Source organism: Glandiceps talaboti, chromosome 4 (assembly GCF_964340395.1).
Source record: "Glandiceps talaboti chromosome 4, keGlaTala1.1, whole genome shotgun sequence".
NCBI lineage: Eukaryota > Metazoa > Hemichordata > Enteropneusta > Spengelidae > Glandiceps > Glandiceps talaboti.
This window is the reverse complement of record NC_135552.1, coordinates 14137862-14163892: the sequence shown is the minus strand read 5'-3', so window position 1 is coordinate 14163892 and position 26031 is coordinate 14137862. Positions and strand designations below refer to the sequence as shown.

The 26031-nt window shown below is 36.2% G+C and overlaps 1 protein-coding gene and 1 long non-coding RNA gene across 2 annotated transcripts; both read right to left on the bottom strand.

The window, feature by feature from the left end:
- Positions 1 to 13059: 13059 nt before the first annotated feature.
- On the bottom strand, positions 13060 to 18651 carry LOC144434205 (uncharacterized). The gene is made up of 8 exons (XM_078122659.1): positions 18426 to 18651; positions 16958 to 17084; positions 15658 to 15749; positions 14893 to 15062; positions 14521 to 14576; positions 14096 to 14162; positions 13577 to 13700; positions 13060 to 13242 (listed from the first exon to the last, which is right to left on the bottom strand). The coding sequence occupies exons 1-8, from the start codon at positions 18649 to 18651 to the stop codon at positions 13148 to 13150; spliced, it is 957 nt and encodes a 318-aa protein (XP_077978785.1). The 3' UTR covers positions 13060 to 13147.
- A 4656-nt stretch (positions 18652 to 23307) lies between these two features.
- Positions 23308 to 24336, bottom strand: LOC144433503 (uncharacterized). The gene is made up of 3 exons (XR_013480784.1): positions 24264 to 24336; positions 23822 to 23947; positions 23308 to 23410 (listed from the first exon to the last, which is right to left on the bottom strand). It is a non-coding gene; the product is annotated as an uncharacterized LOC144433503 (long non-coding RNA).
- Positions 24337 to 26031: the final 1695 nt, after the last annotated feature.

Here is a 26031-nt window from a genome sequence, read left to right as displayed (position 1 = left end):
CATACATACATACATACGGTACGTACGTAGAGACAGACGGAGGCAGACAGACAGGCAAGCAGACAGTCAGACAGTCAGACAGACAGACAGACAGACAGACAGACAGACAGACAGACATTCCGAGCGTTAAACATTACATATATTACTTTGAATTATATTGTCAGCATGCGACGAATTGGGCTTTTTCAAAACCGACACAACATATCGGTATAGATATATCGACAAAATCCCATTTGGGTCCATGGTTGAATTCAAAGCCAAAGCAAGAAATGATGTCCATATTGCACTCTCTGCTGGGCCACATGATAAGCCTGCTTTGTATGAGATCGTCATTGGTGGATGGGCAAATACGCAATCAGTCATACGACGTAAGAAACTAGGCCATCACTACGCAGTAGCTAGTACTCCTGGGATCGTGTCACCAAATGAATTCAGAGGATTTTGGATAACCTACAACAATGGTGTTATAAAAGTTGGGAAAGAAGGCCATGCACCATTCATGGAATGGACTGATCCCAACCCTTTACCTGTCAACAACATCGGATATTCCACCCACATGGGAAGTAATGGAGAATTCGTATTCTGCTTGGATGACCCGACTGCAGGTAAATGTTTCAATAGTTTACAATACGTGAAGCGTGCATTAATCAAGGTGTGCTCTTAAGACTCATTAATGAATTAAATTTCAATGAATTGTTTATCTCGCGTACAGTAAACACCTTTTGTTTATCTTTACTTATTTGTTTGTTCGTTGTTGTTTTTCTGTCTTTAATTGCTTGCTCCTGAATTCGAAACGTAAAGACAGCACTAAGTTGTTGTTTTTGTTGTTGTTGTTGTTGTTGTTGTTGTTGTTGTTGTACGAAGTGTTTACTACCTCAAGGATTTTTACCATTTGTTGTAATGCTATTATATTGCTCTGAACATTCGCGGTCTAGTTCAGCCTCATGGCGAAATTAAAACAGAATATTTCAGACATGAAGGGGAGATTGATTATCATTTTACAGGTAACAACTGCCGTGAGGATAAAGCACGATTATTTGAAACCCTTCACGTGAATCGAAACTAGATGTGTTCGCTCCAGGATTCTCTTTTAACCCAGTAATTAATTAACAAATAACCTAAATCATTTTACTATTTTACATTGCTTGTAGAGTGTAAGCCATTGGTATTTTCGACCGATACAACATATCTATACCGTTACCTCGCATCATCATCACCTATTACAAGTGTTGACTTTAAAGCCGAGGCAAAGAATGATGTCCATATTGCACTCTCTGCTGGACCACAGGATAAGCCTGCCTTGTATGAGATCGTCATTGGTGGATGGGCAAATACGCAATCAGTCATACGACGTAAGAAACTAGGCCATCACTACGCAGTAGCTAGTACTCCTGGGATCGTGTCCCCAAATGAATTCAGAGGATTTTGGATAACCTACAACAATGGTGTTATTAGGGTTGGTAGAGAAGGCCATGCACCATTCATGGAATGGACTGATCCCAACCCTTTGCCTGTCAACAACATTGGATATTCCACCCACATGGGAAGTACTGGACAATTTGAGTTCTGCCTTGATGAATCTACTGAAGGTAAATTACATCATATTTACGTCATGCCCTTAAAATATAATTGAATGTATTTCAAGAATGGACGATTAACATGATCAATGGGTAATTTGATAGTCTAAAGAAAAACTACTGAGGAAGATTTCATTGTAACTTCTGTCTTTTGAAATCTAGAGGTGCATGGTGAGTATTTCTCTTCAATTGATAACAAGACGTATTTAGTACACTATTTCTGTTAACAAGAATTAACTTATACCAATGAATGTTTGTATATTGTTTGTTTGTTTGTTTGTTTGTTTGTTTGTTTGTTTGTTTGTTTGTTGGTTGGTTTAAAAACTTTAAGACTAATTTTAAACCAGAGACTATATTCGACAAATGTCTTTTAAAATGACAAAATTCGTTTTTGAGATATAATCAAATGGTAATGTTCACTAGGCTATCACGCATATATAACGGTTTTCTATTCATCTTCGAATTCACAGCATGCACAAACCAGAAGCAATTTTCTACCGATACAACATATCGGTACCGGTATCTTGCATCATCATCACCTATTACACGTGTTGACTTCAAAGCCAAAGCAAACAATGATGTCCATATTGCACTCTCTGCTGGACCACAGGATAAGCCTGCTTTGTATGAGATCGTCATTGGTGGATGGGCAAATACGCAATCAGTCATACGACGTAAGAAACTAGGCCATCACTACGCAGTAGCTAGTACTCCTGGGATCGTGTCACCAAATGAATTCAGAGGATTTTGGATAACCTACAACAATGGTGTTATCAAAGTTGGGAAAGAAGGCCATGCAGCATTCATGGAATGGACTGATCCCAACCCTTTGCCTGTCAACAACATCGGATATTCCACCCACATGGGAAGTAATGGAGAATTCGTATTCTGCATGACTGCAGGTAATTATTTCAGCTACAGTTAACAATAAGTGAAGCGTACATTAATCATGGTGTGCTCTTAAGACTCATTAATTAAATTAAATTTCAATGAATTGTTTATCTCGAGTAACATAAGCAACTTTTGTTTATATCTGTTTGTTTGTTTACGTGTTTGTTTGTTTGTTGGTTGTTGTTGTTGTTGTTGTTGTTGTTGTACTAAATGTTTACTACCTCAAGGATTTTTACCATTTGTTGTAATGCTATTATATTGCACTGAACATTCGTGATCAACTTCAGCGAAATCAAAACAGAATATTTCAGACATGAAGGGGAGATTGATTATCATTTTTTTCTTCCGTAAGGAAGAGATATATTTGTTGGGTGGAAGTCTGTGTGTGTGTGTGTGTCTGTCTGTCTGTGTCATCGTTTTCTCCATAACGGCTTGCTCAATTCAAACGAAATTTTGAAGACGTATACCATAGGGTAATGGCAAGACATGATTAGGTTTTGGTAAAAATCCCGTGAATATTAATGAGCAATTTACGTAATTAATGATTTTCGGTAATTAGACTATATCTCAAGAATGCACGCTTCAAATTCATTATAACTTGGTACACACATTTGCAATACCACAGCGCACCTGTCCTGAAAATATTACTAATGTAGCTTTTAGTTTTAATAAGATATTGGCATATTTTCGGTACATTGTACACAAGATCGTCATGGACATTAAAGGATGCCCTCAACAGTCGTTGTTGTTGTGCAAGTAAAGATATTGAACGAGTTTTTAGCACAGCGTCTGCTCTCAAACACTGAGTCAGTCATATTTCGAGCATTTGGTAAGTACTAATACATATTATTTATAGTGTTACTTGCAACTACATGTAAGATGAATGACTTCAACGCTTGAACGTTACAAATCAAATCAATCGCCATTTTCGTCCACAGTCCAAGGTCACATACATACGTATACGGTACATGTACGTACGGTACAGCCTTGTGATGGACACCATTTTCTTTAATCGATCGAGAACGAATAGATTACTTTCCATTGTAATATTACAACACGAAGCGTTGTCATTATGCCAAAAATATAGGTCGTGTTGTTATTGTGCCAAAAATATAGGTTATGAATGAATGTGTGTATGTATGTAAGTATGTATGTATGTATGTATGTATGTATGTATGTATGTATGTATGTATGTATGTCAAAAGGAAAACATAGTTTCTCGTCAGGAAATGTTGTCTAAAGTGGTGCGACGATGCGATTATTTTTTTTTTACATTCTCAACAAATGTTCATCAATCTACTTATCATTGCAGTTACTGTTCTTTATATTTAGTACTTTACAGCAAGTGTGTATGTTGGGCATGTCATGGGCTAGTTCATGATTAGTTCTGCAGTCGTCTTCATTGAAATGGCAATTAATGTAGGGAGAGTTACTTTTGTGTTTTCCCTTTTGTCTGCAGACTGAATTGGCTTACGGAACTGAAGAAAAAAATAACAACGAGAGAGGGTACTTAAGAGATGGGCGCTGACCAGAAACAATTTTTTTGGCCTTTAAAACTCTTTCTACGATGAGTGCTATGCTACAACGTTCTATAAAGCTTCACATTACATGTTGTGGTTGGCCAGGAGATCACTAATAGCAGTGGGCAAATAGCAATCAATGAGAAAAAATAACTTATTGCACATGTTCTGTTGTATTCCAACAAAATATTGTCTGCAGGAACGACAATCTCAAAACTTTGTCCTTACGGAAGGCATTCAGTTTAAATCTGGTACTGTTAACAATTGCCATGAGGATAAAGCACTATTATTTTGAAACCCTTCACATGAATTGAAACTATGTGTTCGCTCCAGGATTCTCTTTTAACCTAGTAATTAACAAAGGTCCTAAATCATTTTACTATATTTTATATTGCTTGTAGAGTGTAAGCCATTGGTATTTTCGACCGATACAACATATCTATACCGTTACCTCGCTTCATCATCACCTATTACAAGTGTTGACTTTAAAGCCAAGGCAAGGAATGATGTCCATATTGCACTCTCTGCTGGACCACAGGATAAGCCTGCTTTGTATGAGATCGTCATTGGTGGATGGGCAAATACGCAATCAGTCATACGACGTAAGAAACTAGGCCATCACTACGCAGTAGTTAGTACTCCTGGGATCGTGTCCCCAAATGAATTCAGAGGATTTTGGATAACCTACAACAATGGTGTTATCAGGGTTGGTAAAGAAGGCCATGCACCATTCATGGAATGGACTGATCCCAACCCTTTGCCTGTCAACAACATTGGATATTCCACCCACATGGGAAGTACTGGACAATTTGAGTTCTGCCTTGATGAATCTACTGAAGGTAAATTACGTCATATTTACGTCATGCCCTTAAAATATAATTGAATGTATTTCAAGAATGGACGATTAACATGATCAATAGGTAATTTGATAGTCTAAAGAAAAACTACTGAGGAAGATTTCATTGTAACTTGTCTTTTGAAATCTAGAGGTGCATAGTTAGTCTTTGTCTTGAATTGATAACAAGACCTATTTAATACACTATTTCTGTTAACAAGAATTAACTTATACCAATGAATGTTTGTTTGTTTGTTTGTTTGTTTGTTGTTGTTGTTGTTTGCTTGTTTGTTTGTTTGTTTGTTTGTTTGTTTGTTTGTTTGTTTGTTTGTTTGTTTGTTTGTTTGTTGGTTGGTTGATTGGTTGGTTTAAGAACTTTGAGAATAATTTTAAAACAGAGGCTAGATTCGACAAATGTCTTTTAAAATGACAAAATTCGTTTTGAGAAATTAGATAATCAAATGATAATGTTCACTAGGCTATCATGCATACATTAACGGTTTTCTATTCATCTTGACAGCATGCATAAACCAGAAGCAATATTGTTATATATATGGTCTTTTATTAGTGTAGTTAAAGGCCATCGGCCCAAAATACAATGTACAAATAATTTACCCACAAACATGGCAGGAGAAAATGAAAGAATATACATAACACTCAGACAACGGCATGCACTTCCTTACGTAGCTTCATAGCATGGAATACATATACAGCTAACTTTTGAATAATAACAGTATCGGGTGAAGTCATTAAATCTATAAATTTACGTTCAGTGGGAGGGTTAAAATAGAAATAAGGAATATACTTTTCTCTGTAATGATTGAAAAAGGAACAAACCAGGAGGAAATGAAACTCATTTTCTACATTGCCGGAATCACAAAGTAAACATATACGCTGACTTCTTTCAATATTAAATTTTCTGTCTGTTTCTACACGAAGATAATGTGAGGAACAACGAAAACGTGATAACGACTGTAAATGAATAGGAATATTTAAACAGAACAAATATTTTTCAGGTTCAAGTGACACCTTGAAATTACAATAAGTAGATAATTTGTCAATAGAACACACGTCACTTTGCCAGGTGATAAATAAGTACTCTTTGAATTGAACTTGTCTACAAAAGTTTTAAGAAAACTATTTATATTTGGGACTTGCTGAGAATCCCAAACTTCGCTTAGATTGGCTAATGAGAGCAAATTCTGTATATGCTTCACCCAGGTTGGCCTTGACCTGACACCAGAGACTTCAATATTATATAGCATGTCGTAACATTTGCGGGGGTATCTATTCTTGGGCATGTTTAACAACTTGGCCCAGTATTTTACACAACGTTTAGCAGTATACAAATAAATGGGATATCTGCCACAATCTCCTAACACAGCGACATTTGGAGCATTACTAAAAACACCTAGAAAAGAGCGACATGCCAGATGATGAATTCTTTCAAGTGAATCAAACTGCTCGTACCCCCAAACTTCTGACCCGTAGGACAAAATAGGCAAAATCATCGTGTCAAACAGTTTAAAAAACGTATCGTATGACAACATTCCTGTCTTTTTGGTTGCCCTTACTAAACTAAACAGTACTTTTCTAGCTTGTTGAGCCAACGTTTTCGTAGCCATAGACCATTGCAAGCGACAAGAAATTAATAGACCCAAGTACTTATAATAGGGGACAACATCAACTGGTTGACCCTTGTAGGTCCACCTCTCCATCCTGGAGAGAGGCCCACCTGCTTTGAATGTAACAACTTTGGTCTTTGATAAATTGACAACTAGTTTCCAATGGTCGCAGTAATTACTTAATGAATTTAGTTGACGCTGAAGTCCTATAATTGAATCCGAAACAAGAGCTACATCGTCTGCAAAAAGAATACAGAAAATTTCAGTCAAGTCAGGGTACAGTTGTACACCTCTAGATCCTCCTTTGGCTAGTTCTTTAGGCAATTCATTTATAAAAAACGAAAACAAGAAAGGGCTCATCATGCAGCCCTGACGGACTCCAATGACACAGCTAAAATAATCAGTAAGCCCTTCGGAGGTTCTTACACATGCCTTAACATCTTGATAAATAGCATAAAGGATTTTGAACATTTTACCATTTACACCTCCTTTTAACAGGAGATACCACAAACGCTGGCGTTCAACTGAGTCAAACGCCTTTGAGAAATCGACGAAAGCACAGTAAAATTTGCCACGTCTCAACGTGAGATATTTCTGAACTAAGCTTTGCAAAATAAAAATATTGTCAAACGTTGAATAGCCTCTCCTAAATCCAGCTTGTGCTTCATCTACCTTGCCAAGGAGTTCCGCCCAGTATGTCAAACGAGTGTTCAAGATGGAAGTAAAAATTTTGCTGAAAATACTCAATAATGAAATGCCACGATAGTTATCTGGAGAATTGATAGAGCCTTTCTTGTGAATAGGAATCAATATCGCCTTTGCCCAATCACTTGGAAATTTACCTGATTCAAACAAATCATTAAAAATGATACACAAATACGGCACAAGGAAGTCTACATTGTACTTAAAAAATTCACCAAGAAGACAGTCCAAACCCGCAGATTTTCCGTCTTTAAGTTTGCTTATTGCAAGTATAATTTCGTCGTTCTTAATTGGACCATTCAAAATATCAAAGTCAATATCGAAATCATGTAGATCATTTCCGGCAGAGTCTAACATTTCTATCAATTCATCAGAAGTAGTAAATTCCTCACATTCGCTAGCATTTTGTAAAAACAGATTTTGAAAATAATGAAACCAGTCATTTTGACTAATCGTATTAGTTGGTGCACGGCAAGACAATAATCTTCTCAAGGTATTCCAGAACTGTTTTGGTTCAGTAGAATTTAAAACTAGACACTTCTTCATATCGTTAAAATACGCCTGTCGCTTACTGAACACTGTGTTTTTAAACCTTTGCCTGGCACTTTTGTATTCACGAAGTATAGATATGTCATTTGATTGCCGGAAAGATCTTAAAAGACGGTATTTCTCACGTTTTAGTAGTGAACAATCCCTATCATACCAAGGTGGTTGTTGACGAAAATTCTGTGGCCCGGACTTAACAGATTGAAGCATACCAGAATGTTTTGCAACAGAAAGAAGTTCACGTGTCATCAAATCGATACCAGTAAATGCACCCATACCTGGCCTCTCAATAATAGTATTCAAATTCTGTGCAGCTGACTTAAGATGGTCTGCAAAGATCTGCCTATCACCTGGGTGCCAAACGCATTTCATTATTAAATTATTCACACGTGTTACATTTGCATGTTCTGTGACTTGATTGCCTGTTGCAATACTGAAAGACATAGGAAAATGGTCAGACTCTGAACGTAATATAATGGAAAATGACAATATACTTGAATACACGGATGACGTAACCATCGTATAGTCAACCACACTAGTACCAGAGTTAGAAACACAAGTTATTTCACCTCTGTTTTCATCACCACATACTCGACCATTTAAAATGTGCATATTAAAAGAACAGCACAGTTGAAGAAGGGAGCGACCAAAGACATTTTCCTCCTTATCTTTGGAAACACGTGGCACACTGAAATGATCTACATCATAAGGGGTTACGTCATTGATAACATATGCCCTGTCATCGTCTACAATGAAATCAGGTTCTTGGCCAGTACGGGCATTTAAGTCGCCAGTAATTATTATTTGCACATCAGGGTAATGTGTAAGAATATCTAGTAATGCATTTTCAAATAACTCAATACCATTACGTGACGGAAGGCTATCATAAACTTTGGAATACTGTGGGGAAATGTAAACACTACAGAATAAAACATTTTTATCAAAATTAAATACACTACGATCAAATAACAGAAAAATACAGTCATGTAAGGCACTAGCCAAACGTTTAACTTTCTTAGACAGTTTTTCTTTGACAAAAACACTCACACCTCCCGGGTATCTGCCACGATTTGACTGTCTCTGTCTCACCGAGCTAAAAACTTTGTAGCCGGGGAGACTATTTACAAAGCAATCGTCACGGTCAGCCCAGGTTTCTAGAAGAGATATGACGTCGAATTTAAGGATAAAATTAGCAAAATCAAAGAAGTGCAGTTTGTTTTTTAATCCCTGTACATTCCATGTCACAAAAGAGATAGAACTTGGGCCGCGGCCAATTTCCTAGTCACTGTTTGGCAAACTTGCCGCTTGGTTTGTTCGGACTTGTTGTCGAGTTCTGGGTCTGGTGTCTGGATACATTTGACGACCGTTACCCTTGGAAACATGTGGCGAGCTTTGATGCGGTGAGACGTTTCCGACTGAATGAGTAGAACCAGGTGATTCATCCGACACGACAAGCCTACCATTCTTAAAGTACGCTAATTTGCCCTGTTGCCGGTGGTAAGCGATAGATTTTCTTTGGCGCTTGGTCAGATCATTGCCAATGCCAATGTTTGCATCTTTGAGGTTATTACGTGCCGACAAGGCAATTAGTTTATCATCCCAGTGATGAAACTTTACTATCATCGGGCGCGGTTTTCCACCCCTCCTAGTTCCTACACGATGTGCACGAACCAAGTCTCTATTTACCCAATGCTTTGTATGTATGTTCGTATTGAAGATTTCGATTATTTTTTCACGACATTTTTCAAAGGATTCACCACTTGATTCCTCAATGCCATAAATCAAAACATTGTCCCTCCTGGAAAAGGATTCAAGCTTGTCAGCATCTTCTTCTAGGTTGTCAAGGCGATCAATGATGTCGTCTAATTTGTGGTTAACAGCAGAGACATCTAAATCAACGATACTACGGCTTGCACTCAGTTCATCAAAATCATGTTTCAGTTGATCGACAGAGTCTTTCAATGACGTGTACTGTTGGGTTAATTGACTACAAGTTTCAGCTAACTTTACCTGTGACTTGGTCAATTGTTCCAGGAGTTCTTTTCGTAACTCTTTTCCTGAATTTTTCATTTCTGAGAGCAATTCAGTTTTCATGTTTTGCATTGCCTTTATTATGTCCTTTTCAGGCCCGGGATTCAACTCAATGTCCCCAGATAGTTGCAATAACCGACAAACCAAAGGATTGACAAAGCACGAGTTATAGTCTGTCAGCGTACTTGACATAGTTGGGTGGGAAGGTACACAACTACTCGACACCTGTTGGAATTCACCATTTCTGCACTTTGCTCCGGAGACAGACACTTTTTCATGAAAAACTGTAAAATCTCGCATACATTCCGAGTCAAGGTCACTATAAGATAGTCTACCCGATTCTTCAAGCCATGAAGTCGTGCAGTCCATTCCATACAGTACAAGACATGACAGAAGCAATATTCTACCGATACAACATATCGGTACCGGTATCTTGCATCATCATCACCTATTACACGTGTTGACTTCAAAGCCAAAGCAAACAATGATGTCCATATTGCACTCTCTGCTGGACCACAGGATAAGCCTGCTTTGTATGAGATCTTTTTTGGTGGGTGGAAAAATACGGGGTCAGCCATACGACGTAGTAAACTGGGACATCAAAAAGCAGTAGCTAGTACTCCTGGTATCCTGTCACCAAATGAATTCAGAGGATTTTGGATAACCTACAACTTTGGTGTTATCAAAGTTGGGAAAGAAGGCCATGCAGCATTCATGGAATGGACTGATCCCAACCCTTTGCCTGTCAACAACATTGGATATTCCACTGGCTGGGGAAGTAATGGAGAATTCATATTTTGCCAGGACTAGACAGGGCTATGAATACGGCACAATATAGGACCATGGAATGTAGAACATTAACATTTAGTGTACTTTCGTTATTGTCCTTCTGTTAGATATAGGTAAACATTGTCACATTCCTTAAATATTATGTAACAATAACGGACACACTTTTACCATTTAATAGCCAGGGATAGAAATCCAACATGAGTCTAATTACAGAATATAATTGATATGCGAAATTGATCTATAGGAAAACTAGTTTTTAATAACTTGATATCATATTTACACTATATCAAGTTCCTCAAAATTTTACTTTGTTATTATCAAACTGAAAATGTGTATATTTCTGACAAAGGTTGATTTCATTACGTCACATTGAAGACTTTACAAGTCCAGTCTATCTGTTCTTCGTTCCATTTCTCTAATTGCCTATACATACCAACCAGTGGGACATAAAAGAAACATGATGTAACAATTTCAATATATATGCATTTGTGACATTACGGGAAGGAATAATAACAACATGACAATAGTAATTGGGGATAACCCTTCAAATAAAGAAACTTTTACATGCTAGGCAGATGAGTTTAAGGACATTGGCAAACGTCAATGTTTTAAGTGTATACATAACTAGATCCTGGGAATAAGGGGATACACATTACTAATAAATGGATGCTTTCTGGGTTAAAGGTTAATGGAGAGTTGTTGGAGACCTCATAATTATATGATGTTTTCTTCTTCAATGTTGCAAACAATAAAATTCTTTCTGCATAATACATCTTCTTGGTCAGTCTCTTCTACTGTGTGAGAGGATATGTAGGTCTGAGTTTAATATTGCCAGCCAAGTATGCCATGTGTTATGATTTCCTTTTTAAAGTCATTTCTTTCCTGTGACACGTGACCAGAACCGCTACCACCTAAAGCAGTGAATTAAGGACTTGAGACTTTTATTAATTGTGGAAATTTGAATTCTTGTCTCAAACGATTGTTGATTTATCAACGCATCCTTACTAGTAGTGAAGTAGGAATACTTATTAAATAATTAAGGAAAACTAGAAAGGAAAGAGCTCAAGGACTGTATTCTAGATTCAAAACAACACCAACAACATCCACGATCAAATCACAGGTTTTCTCCAACTATGAACTTTATTCACAAAAAGAATATTTTTACAACCTGATTATTTTTATGCCATACATATTGCATATTTAAAAAACACAACATCAAATCTCTTAGATTGCAAATACTTAAGCAATCATTATTTATACTGGATAGTTGTTTGTATATTAACTCTTGTCTCGAAGACGTGTAGTGGGACCATCCCTCATGAGTTCAGTGTTAATGCAGGAGGAAACGTTAGAACTCGGGGAAAACCCGCGCTGTTCGGTACAGTCAATCTAAACGACATTCTGCTTACTTACAGCGTGGTAAATTTTAATCAGACCATGGGTTCAACCCCGAACTCAGTGATAAGAGACAAGTGGTTGTACCACTCGACCACCGCCAACTTGAGAACTCATTTTTAGTTTTGAAGATTTGGGTACAGTATATAACATATAGTAGGCCATAGTAGTTCCATATCAATTGTCGTTTGGAAGCTCCATGGGAGGATTATATTATTTTGTCGTTCAGTGCATTTAACATCTTTTTACACCTGTGACAATGAAGAATGCTTTTAATTGATACACAACTGGCATTATCTAATGACAGATAGTTGTTTTTGAATTTTGAAGTAAAAGGTAAATATTTGTGTGGGAAGCTTCTTCTCTAACATTGTAATGTTCATGCTATTGTAGGTATTTAGTTCCATGTGTAACAAATCTGAACTTAATCGATTATTCACTATGAACTCTACAACTATTTGGCAATAGGTGGGTACACAAGGTCAGTAGAAAGGCTTCATATTCAGAGGATAAGCAAACACACAAACTTTGCTGGGCTTCAGTCCAACTCTATTTATTACGTATAAATGAATTTTTGAATTCATATCTTGGGTTTAATTATACACCTTTACTGCATTAACCAGACACTCCTATAACCTGGACATATAGGAGGCGCATCTATCACTTAGCTGGGTACATATTTAGTAAACGTAGCAATTTAAATGTGGTAAAATTAAATTGATGTCTGTCTGTCTGTCTGTCTGTCTGTCTGTCTGTCTGCCTGCCTGCCTGCCTGTCTGCCTGTATGTATGTATGTATGTATGTATGTATGTATGTATGTATGTATGTATGTATGTCTATGTATGTATGTATGTATGTATGTATGTATGTATGTATGTATGTATGTATGTACCGGTGTGTATGTATGTATGTATGTATGTACATTTGTATGTATGTATGTATGTATGTATGTATGTATGTATGTATGTATGTATGTATGTATGTATGTGCGCGCGCGTGCGTGCGTATGCATGTATGCATGTATGGATGTATGGATGTATGGATGTATGTATGTATGTATGTATGTATGTATGTATGTCTATGTAAATATATTTAAGTCATCATTTGTCTCATTATGTGTAGATTTATCATTAATGAATGACTGGTCAAAAATGCATCTGTGAATGTTCCTGTTTGTTAGAAGTGTGCTTAGTTACTATGAGACGATCTTCTGTCTCCTAATTCTTGCTTCCTCTATCATTTCTTTAACTTCTTGTCTCTCTTTTCAGTGAACTTCTGGATTTCTTTTTGAAGCGAAATGTTGGGTACAAGACGAACACTGATAGGTTTTCCTGAAATCAAGGAAATATCATATTCTATATATGTGGATGATATATGTATATTAAAATTATCATGACAATACAGCCATACTCTAAATGCTGCAAATATTGAAAATAAAGGTTAGTGGAGTATATAAAAGTACCTGCAAATGATTATTTGGAAGTGTAAATCCTGGGCATTCGATTGGACTCAACTATGGGTTGTTTGATTGTAATACATACACTTACTATGACACCGGAGAATGGCAAACTGTATACATTGTTTCTTGGATGTCGTCGTGATGTCTGGCATGCATTTTGTGTGATGAAGTTACACTCAATTCCAGTTTGTAGTAATTTCACTCACCTGTGACATTGGTCCTTTCGTATGTTATACCATCTGTTGCAGTGACAGGATCATTCATGATGTTTTCAGTGATTGGACATAGATATTTGATTGGAACATCTTCTATAGTGTCGTAGATGGGTTCCTGAAACGACCAAATTCAAAACACTTCGTAAAACTACTAATCGAGTAATCGAGATTTCAGGTTACTAAAAAGAACATTGAAAGTCCCAAATGTGCACTGCAAGATTATGGCAACCATCAAAAACTCTACATACATTCATTGACAATAACAAAGTGAATATGCACAAAAGTTCTCCGATATAGCTTTCTTAATTGTTTGAGAATTGTTTCCGATAATTAGACTATGTCTTAAACTTGCAGCTTCCAATTTCATATAGTTTAATATAATTAATTTGCTATTTAAGGGGTATATTATGTATGACAGCTGTAGCTAAGAAGTTGGCATTCCAACGATGACTGTGTGTAGCAACAAACATCTATGGTGACTAATATGACACTTTAATTGTGTATAATTACCGCTGTATGGTGGTCATCATCAGCGTCAACATATCTTGGCTCAAGATAATCTGAGGATGAGCTTATCCGTGTATTTTACAAGAGATACATGTCATAAGTCAACCGTGTACTACAGAACATAATGCAGACTATGTAGACAACATAATTGAAGTGTTATTTGATATACAACCAAGTTACTTTTCTCACGTCTACGTTTCGAGAACGTGAATGTTGCTTTAATTCCTCGGGACAAGCCGATGATGATTACTATTCATCACTAGAGGGTTGTGTGGTGAATAAATTGATAATCGAAGTGCAAAGATGCAGGTGTGGAAAGGGAGAGGAACAGGAAGATAAATTATATTAATCTTTGAATTGTTTTACAATTTACGAATACTCTGGTGACACTGAGTAATGTTGCAATTTAATTGTTAATATTATTTACCTCTAAGTCCGGTGTTAGATAGACAGATGGACCAGGATGAGGTGGGGGAGGCCATAGCTGTGTATACAAAACATACATGTCATAAGTCAACTTCATACATTGAATAACATTTTGCAGACTATGTAGACAATATTACAGGGCTCATTATATACCAAAAGTGAGTAGACATTGTTAGGGTGTCTATACAGTGCTCTGACTACGACCAGATTGGACATTTCATTATCAAAAAGGCTTGCATGATGAAGCTTCAATTGTTACTTTTCCATAATAGTTTGTATTTCTTGTCTTATTTCACAAAAAGCTCTTTCTCAAAACGGATTAGTATGGCTGACGTAATTATGAAATATATTTTTGATTGCAGCACGTAACATACCGTCCTTATTTTGTTTAAGATTCTCTGTCCAAGTCCTATGGGTATATCCATTTCATTCAAATTACTGTCTGTCAAATTGAACAATTCGTCATACGTGATGCCTTCCTCAGCAAATTTGTCTGCAAACCTTTCTGCACCAAGGTCACGTAGAAACCGATACAAGTGATCATCTAGAAACAACATATTTCTTATATATTAATTTTGTGCACTTAAAAAGTTTTCTAACTTGTAAATACAGGTGGATTGATAAGACAAATTGTTTATACGGATATTTGAGATGACAAAACACTCAAGGCAAGATGTTCTGGTCGATGACATGATCTGTGAAGTTACTCTAACTGTCATAAAGTATAATGGACATTTGTTACTGCACAGGGCACATAGTATGATCATTTAATTAATATGCAAATATGAAATCGATTTGTGATATTGATCTGGTTCCAACCAAATTGCAAATATTTGTGTCATCAAATTTCAAATTATGTTTAACTTACTATTTGACAGAAAGCCACGGTTGAGGGAATTAAATTCAATGTTTTCGTAATATATATTTGTTAGAAATTGGTGAATAATGGAAACTTGTCATTTGTTTTAACTGAGCTGTTTCCTATATCTGCTAGTTTAATAATTTCAAAGAGTTTAAAGGGGTCCTTGAGAAAATTCAACACAGTGATTGAGTTCGTTGTGACATTTATAATAAGTGTTCGTTTATTATATCAGCAAGATTGCATTTTCCTGTGATTGTACAGGTGTTTTTTTACTTACCAGTATGCATTCTTGGGGATATATCATCAATTTCGATATATTCAGGTGACTCCTTAGTCCTAGTATGACTAGCCTGTCTGTGGATGGAACATCTAGAAAACCAAACATGCCAAACAGTGTTGTAGAAAATGAGCGCATTTTCAACTACTGGTATATAAGAACGTACTCGTACACTTTGACAAACACCAAATTGATTGAGTTGCAATTGCCGAAGATACAGAACGAGAGCGTAAACTATTCTTTGTGAGACATGTCCCACAAAGAATACAAGCTCTCGTGCTGTATCTTTGGCAATTGCAGTTGTATGTATCACTTTCCCCAGTTCATTGATGTACAAAGAAATTTAAAACAGTACCATTTCCACAGTTTGGTCATTGATTTCAAGCGGTGAAATAGCCTTTCTTTTCTTGCGAAAGACAACACCCATTTTTTTTTTACTTGTTTGGACGTTTAATTTGAGATTATTACTTGAGTGCCAATCAAACAACCTCCTCCCTCCCCCTCCCCACTTCAACCTATACCTACTTAGTACAGACACTGCTGCCATCAGAACATGAGAAAGAATTAGTCAGTGAGATAAATTTATTCAGGGACCGATGGACAAAAGTCAATGTTTTGGTATATACATGTATTACATAGTGGTAATTCATAAAGCTTTTCTGGTATAATACCTATCTTTTTTTTTTTTTTACAAAACACTGTCATAGATCTCTTTACATACAACCATTCAGGGCTTAGTTACAATGTACGTTTGTTTCTTTGTGGACGACAACTCTGAGTAGTAGGCATTTCACAATGTCGTGGAATGTATCGACAACTCTACTAAATAAGTAGTCTGTTTACAAAAATGAATTATGATATGCGGTTTTGGGATTTGTTTACTATTATGGTTACAAGTAATTGTTACTGTTGTGAAAAAATCGCATACATGCCAGTCAGAATTCTGATCGTGCTTGCCAGTGCTCTCATGAAGTATGACACGATGTATTACGATCAGAACCGATTGTACCTTAGACTGTTAAATTGTCACTTCTCATCCTGTTTGTGTTTTATTAAAGATCAATGTTAGATGATTTTTGGTTTATATGTTTATGGGTATATACAGAGTAATACATTCCCTTCATAAATATCTGAATATGTTTCATAATAAGTTAATTGCTTACAAAAAAACCCTAAATAATCCAGATTAGATAACTTTCTATTGTATATTGATAAGTTGTGATGACACATCAACAATGCGTTCAAAGAAGAAATAAATTATTAGATTTACAACGCTATCATTTGGCTCCAGTTTTTTTACCTTTTAACTTTTTTTCTGTATTTCAGTGCGATCACAGCAATGATTACAATGACCAGCAGTGCACACCCAGCGGCAATAAATGGTACAGGTTCTGTATGTGAAACATCTGATCGTGGAAGTGATCCAACTGTGGGAGAAAGTATTTATATTGATATATTTTAGATTAATCGTATTAAGAATGAATTACCATCATGAAATATCCACTTTCAATGTTTTGTATTTTGTTTCCAATTCTTTCCAAACACGTTCAATATACTGACCTGACAGTTATAGTGAAATGAAGAGAAATGAAGACGTTTGATTTAATTTGTAATTGAAGATTTCAACAAGATTTTAATTTAGCAATAGGGGTCTGCATATACGTAACCCATATCAGTCTTTGATATTTTTCTTAATCTTATTGCCGTTCTTTGACCTAATTGCCAAATCTACTTTCTAGCCATCTTTCAAACCCCAAGTTGTATGAAAGCAGTGTAATATCATAACATGAGGGATGTACCAAGACTATAATACACAAGAATCTCATATGGAGATAGGAATCAGTTGTTATAATACTAAGGCCTAAAAAAATAATAGTTTGGTTCCGGTTACCCGACCCCACCTAGTTTTTCACTGCCGACCCTAAACATTTTTTTTTACGTATTCAAGAAAAATATAATAAAATCGCAAAAGTTGTGAAGTCTCACGAGAAATAGCAGATGCGGAAACTGACATCAACTTAAAAAGACAATATGTAATGGTTGTACATCTGATGGGAAGAAATAACTAACACAGAGACAATTTGGAAAACAATGGAAAAGCTGAACTAGACACTCACACATGAAAAAAAAATAAAATAAAAAAATTACCCACCCCACTTATTTTGAAATTGAGCGTAATCAGAACCACACAATCTTATTTATTAGGCCTAACGAAGGTTTTGAAATTAAACCACTTATCATTTAGGCGTTTTGGTCATGCTTGTAAATCCTTGAAATTTGTCTACCGAAATCAATTTTACACCCAAGGCGAGTAGTTTCACTTACTTACCGATTGATCTCCAACTTTGATAAAGTAAGACAGCATATATAATGTTCAAAACTCAGATATATATACAGATGTTGAGACAGTAATTAACACATTAAAAGTGGTTGGGGCGAGATCAACAGTTGAACGTAGGATAAAAACCTAAATTCTTCAGACCCCCTTTCTCAATTTGACATTTTCAAAAGAAATATTTGTATTTAGGGGCACAAAACATCCATTAAAAATGAAATCTAGTTTGTAGGATGAGAACTAAAATGACTCAACTCCCCCCCCCCCCCCCCAATAAAATCTAGTTTTTTATCCTACATTGAACTAATGATCTCGCCCCTTAATGATTAAGGTCAAATTTACTCAAAACTTATTTTGGTATATGAAAATATAGTACGCGTTACGTATAAGAAATATAATGTTTTGTTAAAGTTTTGTTCGGCAAGTTAAATACCTTCCCGTCCTTCATATTCCATTATGAATCCGTTGCCTTGATTTATACCATTGGTGGTAAATTTAATAACCATTACGTTCCCTGTACTCTGCATCGGCTCAGCACCAGATGAACGTTTTCTTCTCCGCATTTCACCAGTGTACTCTCCTAATACATTGGCATTTACGCCTTTACCATCAAACATAGCAAGTTTATCATCTTTTATGTCTAGTTCTGAAATTGTCATAGTAACCGTCTGGTTGCCATTAACCTTGACCATCCATCCACATGACAAATGGTCAGGATATCTCGTTGGATGGCCTGGAGATTTAATATGTCCTCCGAAAACATTACCTTCATAGGTGTTCTCAATGATTTCATTAGAAATCTTTACGCAGCATTCTGTTGATGAATGTACATTATAATTAGATGTTATTCACTAATATTTATCTTAATTCAGCTTAAAACAATACGAGTGACTTAAGGTTTTTTATATCGACTCGTAGTGACAACCCTTAGGTCACGAGGGTAACAGGACAACTGCCCCCCGGACAATTGCCCCCGGACAATTGCCCCCGAAGGACAACTGCCCCCCGGACAATTGCCCCCGAAGGACAACTGCCCCCGAAGGACAATTGCCCCCCGGACAACTGCCCCCGGACAACATACATACATACATACATACATACATACATACATACATACATACATACATATAACCCATTCTATGGCCCACTCCGGCCATTAGCTAATCGGGCTAGAAATTGAAATAATATTAGATAAGTGATATTGAAAATGGCAGTGATGATGCTTATACAAATTAAACAAAATTGTGTACTAAAGTTTGTCAAATATACAATAATAAACTAATCAATTACAAATTACACGATTTCGAATCGGTTAATCGGACACTGCGGAGATTTATCAATGCAGAAACTTAACCTCGACATTTGACACCAAATGTTGAAGTATATTATAGCATCATGTGTGAAAATATGAATGTTTATTTTTTTTTATTTCATTCGTGATATGTATCCATACACCAGTATAATTTCAACAAATAATTCACCAATACAACTAAAATGATTTAGGCTTGGTATTTCATTCATGTGACATTACATTTCCTGCACACACTCAAACATCCTCTAACGCAAAGAAACAATTACATAGGTGCCGTGCACAGTGGGGATTTAGAAGCAGTCAAGTTGAAATATTGATTATCAGACTGAGACAATCACTATAATATAATTCAGTTAGAAAATAAACAACTGCAGCCATTAAAATCATCAAGTCCATGTGAAATGTTTTCACCAGAAGCCTGCTGTGTCGACTGCACTGTGAAAGAATAGCAATGCTTATCAGTGTTCAAAATGATTGGGCAATTGCAAAGGATCCTGCTGTGTTTATTGTGTCTGTCTCTGTTATTGTTTATAAGTCTAGATCCGAAATATGTATCGCTCTGTGTCAAAAACATAATGTATCATGATTGAAACACCCAGCCTAAATCATTTTAGCTATAATGACTTACGTTGTGTAACTGGTCCAAAAAGTATTTGAGGAAGTGGGTCACCTAAGAAATGAAATGAATACATCAATCATGAAAGCCCTGAGATACACATCAAATGTGTGTGATCACGTTTGGTTTTCATTATTATTTACATATCAGAGTATTAAGTACATATTCGGCTACCACCACTTCAGAGTACAGACTCGTATAAAGTGTTTCTTAACTCCCATAACGGAGCAAACGTCCTGGGAAACACATAAAACAAATTTAACTACAACATATAAAATCATAGTAACCTTATATTCTAGTAATATATTAAAAGAGTAATTTTGAACTAATTCAATTACTTACTATTAACTGACAGGAGTAGTTTGAAACCTGTACAATTCTGGTAACTATCACTTTCAAACACAACATAGAGATGGCGACCAGTAGTCTGGACAGTATCCAGGAAATGTACTCCAAAATATGTCCCTAGTTTTTCTGCATCATCAGAATCACCATCATATAATTCAAGTTCATCATTATCATCAGTGTGTAATGCTGTAATAAGTCAAAATTATGGGAGTTAATATAAAAATAAACAGTAATAAACAAACACTGTAAAATGGTTCTATTTGAAATCTTGTAGTTCTATCGATTGTGAATCCCTGTACACAGAATGTAGGCGTACTGTGATAGTGACTACAACTGCCGACATCTAAGCACTGACGAACGGAACCTGATACAAACAGGGAATTTACTTTCCCTGTTTGTAACAGGTTCCGTTCGTCTGCTTCGATGTCGGCAGTTGTATTTTGCATCACCTGAATTTGTGTACATCTTTGTACTAATAGGGTGAAATTAAGTGTAAAAGTTTCAAATATCCCTCTTTCTACGATGTACCAGTTAAATCACCTTAATTAAAAACCTGCTGTATCCCGTAAAATCGTGAAATAGGAATTTCAACATTACCAAGAAGTGTTTCTTCTTATAATGTATCTTACAACTCACCGCTGCATTTAATTAATCCGTTGTTCAAATTAACGTCCAATCTAAAATTCAATGCAGACTAAATTGCAGACATACCTTCAAACTGTATAGCTATCTTATCTTCTTGATTTAATGTGACTGTCCAGGCACAGTCCAAATTATTGTCATATGACTGTGGGTAGTTGGGAGACCAAATGTTAGCTTTTCTTCCGTTATAGCTTTTGGTTACTAATAAAGGACCACAACCTTATATGAAATAGTATAGAGAAAAATTTGATATTGATAAAGTCGTATATGTAGATTATGGTGAACTAGATATGGGAATTGCTAACCTCTGCATTTTAAGGTATTCAATATATTAAATCATGCAATTTTCTATGTAACACACCACTGCCAAAATTCAATTTTTTTAATCATCAGGAACAGACTGTTTAAGAATCATTTTATCGTGTATATAGTTAAATAATGAAAATAATTATGCCATCCAAAGTAACTCGCCCCATCAACTATTCTTTGACACCCCGTGTATTTAAAATTCAGTCATACTATTACAATTATCGCATACATTTGTCCTTGTAATATTATGCGATCATAGTATTTCAAAGAATAATATTGGAACGGCCCGCGGTAGCTAGTGATATACTCCGTCATTTTAGCTTGAGAATTGCGATATGTATCCATTCTTTCCGTCATGAATGAAAAAGACATTCCCCATCGACAATTGTATGTTGATATGATTATACATGCCTCCTTGTATTGTGAACAGACTTTCGCTAGGTATATCGGGTGTTGTGTTGATCCTGGGTGCTGTTTGTGGTTCTTGGGTTGTGGTTGTGGTTGTGGTTGAGATGGTGAAAGGACTCTGACTTGGGACGTCTGGTGTTATCATTCGTTCAGTAGTGTATGATTTATGGGTGGTAGTGGTGCTGGTGCTAGTGGAAAGACTTTCACTCGTGATATCTGGTGTAGATTTGATTCGGGGTGTTGTTTGAGGTTGGTGGGTTGTGATTATACGTGCTGTACATATCAATGTAGGATCTCCGGTTGAGCTACTACATTCAGATCCAGATGCTTGTTCCCAAGCATAATTGGAACAATCACTAAGTCTTGCCTCAGTACCACTGCATGACGCCTAGTGTGAGATAATATGAAGGGATCGTGAAAGGAGTGAAGCAATGGGATGTGTTACGACAATTGAGCCAAGATTTGTCCTTGTTTATTGAACATTCAAGTACTATGAACAATTTTGTTTACATGTACTCATCAAATGAAGGTTCATCAGTATTTTTGTGTTTTATAGAGCCGCACTGTTCCAAATTTAAAAGCTAATGCAAAAATCTTAAATTATCAACACAATACACTTACTTCTTTGTAAGGAGAAAACCAGCAATAGAGAATTTATAACCTTTTGCGAAGTGAATAAAAAAACACTCTCCATAAAATTATAAACGTTTAAATATTCTGTTTAGTTCTCTTACTGCAAAACATACATTTCTTCCTAGCAATAGAAACTATGTGTATTGATTGAAGTACTTACAGGTGTCATCACTCGTGGGTTGCCAGTTGAACACGTGGTGGAGGAATCAACTGTTTCATAGCCGTCAAATCCCAACTGATGACAAATCACAGTTTTGGTTTCATCTGATAAACCATTCAAACAGACTTGTTTTCTCTGTGAATGACTTCCAGACATTAACTGTACACATCCCTTATTATCGCCATCTTTATCCACCAACGTCAAAGTATGTGTAGTGTCTACATTTTCAAAAAAGCCAAACGTTATAATCATAGGTTCATTTACTTTTGATCAAGATTAAGTTATGTTCCTGGGGTGACGCCTTCTGTATAAAAGTGGTTGACATGGCAGATTGGCGAAGTGTAAATTAATGTTGACTGTAATTCAATGTCTGCTTGTGTTAATATACATATTTCATATCAATATTAATTTTTGTTTGTATTAACGTATATGTAGTTTACCTTTGCATACGATATCAGTGTGACTTTCATTCTGCAATGTGTTATGCATTCTGCAAAATGTATGAGTACAACCAATTAAAACACACATTATTGATGTAATAAAATTAAGCAATAAACCACCCCTGGGGATGAGATTTGACCAGTGAACGAATTTGCGCCATCAATATACTGGTATAATATAATACATATTATATCATATCATACCGGTATATCGATGGCACAAATCGAGAGATCTGATTGGTCTAGACATCGAACTAGTGCGTATAAAATGAGCGATAATGCACAGTTGGCACGCGTCCAAATTTCGATGTTCACTATTCGTCTACGAACGTTGTAGTCCGTGGTATACCATCCCCAGGGGGTGGTTTATTGCTTAAATAATTGATACTTTGATTTTTGTAAGCGAGTGACTGAACCAGTAGAGCTTGTAAATCATATAAGACTGACCTGTACACTCAATGCCAATATCCTGGGTATTAGAGCACTCATTATTTCCCCAACCATCGTGGCTACAGTCAGTCAATCTCTGCTCATTGCCCTGACAGTCGACCTGTAATATTTCATAAAACAATAAAGATCTCAACTAACGTCATCCTAAAATAATTTGTTTCAGCAGTGTATGTTTCGATATAAGCATAGCAATATAGCAATGGCAATACACACAATTTAAATTCAATGTCTGTCATATACATGTAGCGAGAGAAACACCTACACTTCAAACATAGAAACACCCCTAAATGATAATGGAACATCCAATATACTTTAGCCAAGTGATCAAGGCTTCCCACTGTAAACGATTGACTGTTTCGATAGAAAAACGCTCTTTTTGGACGTAACATGGAAATCGTAGATGAGATCACTTTTAATTAAACAATCTTTCATCTAGACACCCAAAGTAATATCTCACCAAATCCCAAGGCAATTGGTCGGGCAGTTTCCAGACTTTTTGTGTAGTACTTACATTACTGAGGTGAACGTCTCCGCTTCCCTGTCCAAACTCATATGTAAAGTAGACAAGGGCAGACTGAAAATTCAGTTCTCGGCATACTACATTTGCAGCAGCTACACTCCAACCAGTTGAACAAATCTGAGAGAGAGAGAGAGAGAGAGAGAGAGAGAGAGAGAGGAGAGAGAGAGAGAGAGAGAGAGAGAGAGAGAGAGAGAGAGAGAGAGAGAGAGAGAGAGAGAGAGAGAGAGAGAGAGAGAGAGAGAGAAGGGAGGGTGCAAGGGAGGGAGGGAGGGGGAGAGAGAGAGAGAGAGAGAGAGAGAGAGAGGGGGGGTTAAATGGGTCACTATATCATAAATATTGGCACTGTTGTGATGTAAAACAGGAAACAACGTTAACTTGTTCGTTTACTTATGGACAAAAGTCTATGTGTTATCATTGCAAACTTGATACTTACTGTGCCCCACTGGAAACCATGGTAAATTTCCAATCTTCCTTTGTAGACCTCACCTCATCTTTTAGTTCTATGGTCCCATCTTGTGGATTATTACCAACTACGTATGTAAAGCAAACTATAGTTAAGAATTGGCTTATTATTGAGAATTAACAAATTCTTCCCAAGTTCCTAAAATACGATCTCTTTTAAATCATTATCTTTCCTATTTGAAATATGTTATGATACGATGTACAGAAATTGACACCGAAAGGTTTACTTAATAGTCAATGTATGTACAGTACATGTGTAATTATCTGAATTTGTGATATATTTGTATTCAAATTACTGCCTTTATATCATACCAACCTGTGCATTTTACTACTACATCAGTAAGACGAGTGCCTGATGATAAACATTCTGAGCGTGCCACACTCCAACCATCATTAGAACACTCTGTTAACACTTTCTCTGTTCCAATACAATCTACATTGTCAAGATGTACTGGTACACCATTTGATGGAGGTAAAAGTGTGTTGCACGTTCAGCTCTCTCATATCCAAGTTGTTGACAGACGACCTTTCCTTCAGTATTCTCATTCCAGACTCCACCATATCCACAAATGGTTCCCCAAGTGTTATTGTAGAAGATTTCAACTCTTCCTTCATTTGGTGAACTCGAGGATTCGTCATTTACTAACCGTATTTTACCATCCTCTGTGAAATATTGGAAACAAGTTTTCATCAAGACATTACTTTTTTGTAAACCAATTATTCACCACTCTATTTTAATATAAACATAGCAAAGTGAACTTACTTTTAAAAGTGAAGTACAACGCTTTGTAAATCATTGCACAAGTAAAACGAGTCCTTTTATGGGAAGATTCTCGGATTATATGCACACGGACATAAGTTGCTGTGATATTTAGTTCCTGTCTCGACATGTTTGGAACTTCCTCAATAAATATCATGCCAAGCCTAACTTTGTATTCATTTAACATAGTAACCGGCCAACTGCTTTATGTTTGGCTGTCTCTTCCTCATCCCGAAATCCACTTTCACCAAAATCAAGTAATCTTTTTCACCAAACTCTGGTGAGGGTAATTTGCATGTCAAGGATTCTTCATTTAGATAACGCTGTGAATGTACCTACCAACTGAAATGTAAGAATAATCTGCTATACGGTAATAAAATTTAAACCATTTCACCAAAACTAATATATTTTGATAATACTTGTACAGATCAGATAACGTTGCTCCTAATGTTAATCAAATGGATACCAAACGTAACATACCACAATTTTTACAGCAATTTAATCTGTCTAGTATTTTTCAACTCTTCATTAATCGTTGTTAAAACATCTGGACAGACAGACAGACAGACAGACAGGCAGATATACACTTAGATAGACAGACATGTCTGTAGCACTTCTTCAGTTGTGCAAAAAATATGTATTCCCACTACCGTTTAAAAAAGATATATGATAATGTAATAAGAACAAAACATACTTTTCTTTACCGAAATTTTAGCACTTTTTCATTAAAAAGTGAAGACGCAAAAAACTCTGCTTTTAAGACCATGTTTAAAAAACTACTCTTACAGTACCTCCTCTGAAACAGGCATCTGAAAAAGAGGTATCATCCAGTGCTATGTCACCTCTCGCCCCAGTACCAACAACGCCCTCTATGATAATCTGAAACGAAGCATATATAAGACTTTACAAAAAATTCAATCGCAGTTTTTTGACAAAAGATTACGAAATGAACTGAAATGTGGCCATCTCAGGTTTCATT